Source organism: Primulina eburnea, chromosome 6, assembly GCF_022965805.1.
Source record: "Primulina eburnea isolate SZY01 chromosome 6, ASM2296580v1, whole genome shotgun sequence".
Lineage (NCBI taxonomy): Eukaryota > Viridiplantae > Streptophyta > Magnoliopsida > Lamiales > Gesneriaceae > Primulina > Primulina eburnea.
The window spans coordinates 33,194,192-33,200,350 of NC_133106.1; the positions used below are offsets into that span (position 1 = coordinate 33,194,192).

At 43.4% G+C, this 6,159-nt stretch overlaps 1 protein-coding gene across 1 annotated transcript; it reads right to left on the minus strand.

Annotated features, from left to right (window-relative positions):
- Positions 1-225: 225 nt before the first annotated feature.
- On the minus strand, positions 226-5,503 carry LOC140834435 (uncharacterized). The gene is made up of 5 exons (XM_073199312.1): positions 4,884-5,503; positions 4,627-4,713; positions 3,987-4,195; positions 928-1,403; positions 226-841 (listed from the first exon to the last, which is right to left on the minus strand). The coding sequence occupies exons 1-5, from the start codon at positions 5,228-5,230 to the stop codon at positions 320-322; spliced, it is 1,641 nt and encodes a 546-aa protein (XP_073055413.1). The 5' UTR covers positions 5,231-5,503; the 3' UTR covers positions 226-319.
- Positions 5,504-6,159: the final 656 nt, after the last annotated feature.

The window sequence follows — 6,159 nt, forward strand, 5'->3', positions numbered from 1 at the left end:
TTGATCGGCCGAGCTCCAAGAGCACAACCGACCACTTTCAACGTGACCTCCGCAAATCATTATTTTTATCAAGTGATCGGCCGAGCTCCAAGAGCCCAGCCGACATCTCTCAGCGTGACCTCATCAGGTTGATATTTTATTAAGTATTAGGCCGAGCTCCAATAGCCCGACCGACCTCATCAAACTACTGATTACTATTCGTTTTGCTGACCTTACAAAGCACAAAATAATGAAATAAGGTTTCCTTGAGGGAGTTCAGTACAAGAAAAAGAAAAGAAAATAATAATAATAAAAATACAAAGGCGCTGGGGCGTGGAGCTTAGTTAGTCTTCTGGTGCCTCTGGGGGAGGTTATCCACCACCTTCTGAGCATCGAGAAAATCGGCTGAGAACCCCTCCGGAGGGTAGCCAGCTTCCCTGAACTGAGCCACGACACCGTCAAAGCCCACATATATGAAGTCAAGGGCCCTCTCAGCAACAGTAAGAGCAAACTCTTTTGACTTCAGGAAGGCCTCCTTGAAAACAACGGAGCCCTTTTTCAGGTCACCTTGAGCAGCCCTGGCCACCTCCTGAGAAGCTCTGATCTCCTCATGAGACGCCTCAAGTCGGACCTCCATCCCTCGCAGCTCATTCTTTAACTTCATGGTCTCCGCTGCAAAGCCCTGGCGCATGTCATCCTCCCGTCTCTTCGAGTTGGCCTTCTCCTTCTCCAAGGTCTCCGTAAGGTCGGCCAGTTTTTTATCCAGCTCAAATGAGGTTGTCTGGAAGGCCCTGGCATCCTTCGAGTACTCCTTCCGAAAATTGGTGGCCCGGAAAGCCACCTCGGCGTTCAGCAGGGCAGCCTGTGCAAAAAGAGCGTTTAGTTACGTTCAAAGAAAGCACAAAAAGATTATTTTAAAAAAAAAAAAACTAAGAAAGAAAACATTACCTCAGCGCTGGCAGAAGTGGACCTCGAGACGAGCTCGGACCAATTGAGCTCTCGGAGGAAGTTTGGATCGGCCTCAGAGACGACGTCCCACAGAACAGCTCCCGCCAGAGAAGTGGGCCCTGTCCCTATTATCCGGATGTCATTCCGGTACATGTCGTTGAGATTGGACCTCCAACGGATGACCTTGGAACGAGAGTCCGGCCTGAACTGACGCAGGGGCACAACATCAGTCTGGAGAGGCCCGAGCTCCCCGCTACTACCGGACTGACCTACTGGGCTAGAGGTGCCCGGGGCTCGGCGCTTCCAGGAAGATGCGCTCTGGGGGGCCTCCCGAGCATCAGTAACCGTCACCATGGTAACTTCCTCAGTGCTAACCTCGGCGGCCACGGCCTTACCTTTGCTCGCAGCATCCGAGCTAGCCTTCTGCTGCTTGCGGGCCGCAACTTTTTGGATCAGCGCATTCATGACTCTGCTAGCTGAGGCAAGAAAAAAGCGGGGTCATATCGAAAAAAAAAGAAAAAAGTAAATATAATATATATATATATAATTATATATATATATAGACAATTAAAACAAAACAACAAAAGAGAAGGGTGCGAGTAACATAGGCCGCACTGAATTCCATACCCTCATTGCCCTTGGGAGTGACTTTGATCGAGCTGAGCCCGTAATAACGCAAAAGGTCCTCGGCTAAAATGGTGGGAGTATGAAAACGCCGACCCCGGATGGCCCTGAAGGGCCCAAGGAAAGTCGAGCTCTTACGAAATCCCAGAGTGGGAGAAGGGAGCTCAAGGAGAGCAGCCTTCCATTGGGAACAGATGTCCCAAAGGTCAGAAGGTTGGACAAAAAAATAGTGGTGTTTCCAAAATTTGTTAGAACTCGGGACCCCTCGAAGAATTGACAGTTTGGCCGAGCTGAGAAGTAGAAGGGGCCTTCTTCCGACCTCTTAGGGAGGTAGAAGTGGGAGAAGCATAGGGAGTCTACTTCGAATACTAAGGCTTTGAAAAGAACAACAAAGTTGCACAAGGTAGAAAAAGTGTTGGGTGTGAATTGGTCGAGGTGAATTTGGTAAAATTGGATGAGCTGTTGGAAAAAAAAAGAGAGAGGGAAAGGAAATCGAAGGCCACACTCTAGCTGGTTTTGATTGAAGGTGGAGCAGCCAGGAGGGGGATTATTAGCCCTCTCCTTAGAATGAGGAAAGATGAACTTATAATCCAAGGGGCATGGGAGAGAGCTCGGATGCGAACCTCGTCCTAGTCATCCAACCATGAAGGCTGGAGCTCGAACCAAGGATCGGACGTCCTGGTTAGCTCCTCGGGATGACTGAGACTAAGCTGGTTCCGGATTGCGCCATCATCACCAGTGGTAAGACGGGAGCTGACCCCCTCAGTCTCAGAACACTCACCCGACCCCGAGGCGATCTCCGTAAGGGGATCATACTGATCCACCTCTAGGAAGATCTCCTCGGAGGTCGGCGGGGAATGAAGAATTGGGGAGGTCATGGTAACAATACCTAATGGAGAGCGGGAGTGGGGAGTTGGAAAAGAAAAAGAGGAATACTTTCAAAAGGTCGGAGCCGAGGTGAAACGATGGAAAAGTTAAAAATGAATGAGGGGATGGCCGGTATTTATAGAGGGACCAGAAGGAGATCGGACCGTTGATTTCAAATGGGTTGAACGGCCGAGATCATCTCGAAATGCATGAAACTAGCTGTTTGAATGACAGGTGACATCGACGTTTCGTGTTTAGGACGGGAACCAACATGGCTAGAAGCTTCGTGCCTCCCTCTTTTTCAGCTCAGCACGGGTAATGACTATCGACTTAATCAGCATGGCTAGGGACTTCGAGTTTCAGATCAGGTCAGCTAGAACCTTGTCATACCCCAGCACAGTGGAAAACTTTGCTTAGTCGCTCAGCTCGGCTAAAAGCTTCGTCTTCTAGATCAAGACAGCCAGAAACTAAGAGCTCAACTAAAGGCTTTTCCCTATTTGATCAAAACATCCTATAACTTTTTCATATTAAGCTCAGGACAGGTAGAAGCCTTTAAGCTCGGGAAAGCAAAGAACTCGTAGCCTAGCTTGGCTAGAAGTCTCACCTCTCAGTTTAAGGAAAGCCATGGACCACCGAGAGTTCGGACAATAACGAGCTTTTGGTTTACAACATCAGCTCGACTTGATGGGGGACTCGTGATACCACAGATCGAGGATGGGCCAAGCCTACTCTCGGTAGCCCAGATAGTTAGTGGCCCAGCATTCAGGAACTCCTGGCAGGACATTTATGCGGGAGGTCATCCGAGAGGTCATCTAGGTCGACCTCTCAAACACCCGTAATCAGGGAAGGAGGGAGCAGGGCCGACCTAACATGCCGAGCTCCCATGCAGAGCTCCCACGAGTCTCCGACCCCACCTCCCATATAATGTTACCGCGCCAATAGGACATATATTGACAGACCTCTCGAGCCGAGCTCCAACAGGGTCCAGGATAGGAACGAGCTCTTGCCGAGGAAAGCTCCTATTCAGGCATTAAAGGGTAGCACACGGAAATAAAGCCCAAAAGATTAAGGCCCGTCAGAATCTTACCAAATCTTGCACAAAATCTAACCAAATCTAGCCAAATCTGGCACACGATTCTGAAGATGTAAATCTACCAAATCAGGACTCTATCTTTCTCCTATAAATACCAGGTTTCGCTCATTTTTTATTCATTCATATATTCACATTCTCTCAGCACACACATTATTCTCTCAGTTTTCTGTTATCTGATTTGAGCGTCGGAGGGGCTACGCCGGAATAATCTTCCAGCCCCCTTCTAACACCCTTGTTTGTGCTTCCAGATTTCAAAAGTCCGATCCAAGCTCCCCAAATGAATATCCAACCTCCCAGCTACCTTTCACAAATCAAATTAAAAATGTAAATATTTATGAGGCAGAGTACTTGTTAATCCTATAATTTCAAATTCATGGATCACGCACGCCTGTTCCAAACCAGAAATTTAAAATCAGCACACAAATGAAAGCAATAACCAATAGTATGAGTTGAACAGTTTTCTCCATGTCTTTACACTTGATTGAGCTGCGCAAATCATCATCTTTCTTCTGATGTAGCAGCTCCGGCATGTTTCCACCCGAACCTCTCTCGAGTTCTTCAACACAACTGTCTGGCGACATTCTAATCTTCTCTCTCTTAGGAGGGCCGTGTTCCGCAGCAGCGGGGAGAGAAGAAAAGATTCTTTTCTCATCGTTCATGTGTAATGATATCACCTTGTTTTCCCTGCATTTCATCCCAGAAGAAGAAGCAGCAGCAGTGATTATGTAGTGCTAGCTTAGTTTGCGTGCGAAGATATTATAATAATTATTTAATTGTAAATGAAAATATCCACCACGAAATTCAACAATTGGCAACTTAAATTTGTACCGTGCTTTGCTTTATTTTATAACTCCTTACCTTTGAAGTAAGCTTGGATGTCAGTTATATTTAAATTAATTTTTTTTCCGTTTTATTCGTGAAAATGAATCGGCAATAGTACAATTATGTTTGGTCTATGTTATATTAATTTAGAATGTTATTCTTCATGTATTTTTAGACAAGATATGCATATAAACATCTGAATTCAAAATATAAAAAAATATTGATAAATTCCACATTTTTTGTTTTATATATAGCATAGAATGAGCCATTATAAGTAAAAAAAACGTGTATACCTCAAATTTTTGGCCCATGTTGGGTCTGGCCTTATCCGACAAGAAGGTCGATTGTCCCAATACCTATCCCTCGGACACCCGATATACCTTCAAATAAGGGAAAATAATCGCAATTCAAAACCAAATATACACATATACAATAATCGGTGAAAACGAATGTTTATGAAAAAATCTTCTATTGTTTAATAACTACTAAAAAAATCAGCCTGGATACAAAATTAAATTCATATATATAAAAAAAACAAAAAAACACTAACTTGAGACGGAGCCAGTGGTCGATGGACTTTTCCGGGATAGCCTCCAAGTAAGGTAAATATGGAGTACCCTCTCCGACGCTTTCGAGTTTGATAATGATTCTGGCATAATATGATAGTAGATACGCGTTGATTTCCAATCCGGAGAACTCTTTATTCATCATAAATCGTATCTTCCATTTTGGGTTGTTGTGCTTGCGGCAGGCTTGTAGTACTTTCCATAATTTGACATGTCGTTTCTTTCCCGGTGGCAAGGCCCGGAGGTGGAAATACCAGTTTTCGACCTCGAATTCAATTTCTTGATTGGTCTGGTTGCGCAATTCAGTTATGTGAACAAGTACCTTCTCCATTTGTAGATGAAATTGTAGCTAGGGAAAGTAAAATGTCTTCTTGACAAAAGGATAGTCGGAATAGAAAGAAATAGATGGATTAACCATGGTGTTATAGGGATCGAGAATATATGGAACGTACGCCAACTAGTGATTGCTAGTTTTATCGGCCATTACCCATTTTATTGCATGAGGTTGCTAGCGGAACATCGATGTTTTTATAATGGAGATTTTAGATTGAATTTTTCGAACCAAATTAACTTAATTTTTGAAATTGAAAAGGGATAAGAATTCCATTTCAAATCTAATCAGAATGACATGGAATTTATTGACTTTACACGGACATATCTTAATTAGATGGAGATTATCACATTTTGATGCGTAAAATTTCGAATTCCACTTCAAATCTAATCAGAAGGACCTGGCATTTATTGACTTTGAAGGACATATCTCAATAAGATATTGGAGATTATCACATATTGATGCGTAGAAGAAATATATTGTCAATGTACATTAAATTTCGTTGAATTCATATAAAATTTTGAATTCCACTTCAAATCTAATCAGAAGGACGTGTCATTTATTGACTTTACACGGGCATATATTAATTAGATGGAGATCATCACATTTTGATGCGTAGAAGAAATATATTGTCAACGTACATTAAATTTCAAAGAATTCATATAATATTTCCTGGAAATTTCCCATTCTGCATTAGAGTAAGTCATGAAACCACACTGGCGGGGCGATGGAGTTGCATCGGGCTCAAATTTCACATTTCGTTCAAACTTACATCAACTATATTATAAACGGTGGAGATCTAAAATCGTAGGTATGTTGTTCTCACCTAAAAGTGAGCAGGTTTCTTGCAAAATTATATACAGAAGAAAACTAACAGTTGGATTTGGCTGAATTTTGGGTATGATATTCAAAACATATGATAGTGTATT

Coding starts and splice junctions, on each gene's coding strand:
- LOC140834435 (XM_073199312.1), bottom strand. CDS start 5,230: ATGGAGAAGGTACTTGTTCACATAACTGAATTGCGCAACCAGACCAAT. Junction 1,404..3,986: donor TTTGCGCAGCTCAATCAAGT/GTAAAGACATGG, acceptor TTCTTGCCTCAG/CTAGCAGAGTCATGAATGCG. Junction 842..927: donor CCACTTCTGCCAGCGCTGAG/GTAATGTTTTCT, acceptor CTTTTTGCACAG/GCTGCCCTGCTGAACGCCGA.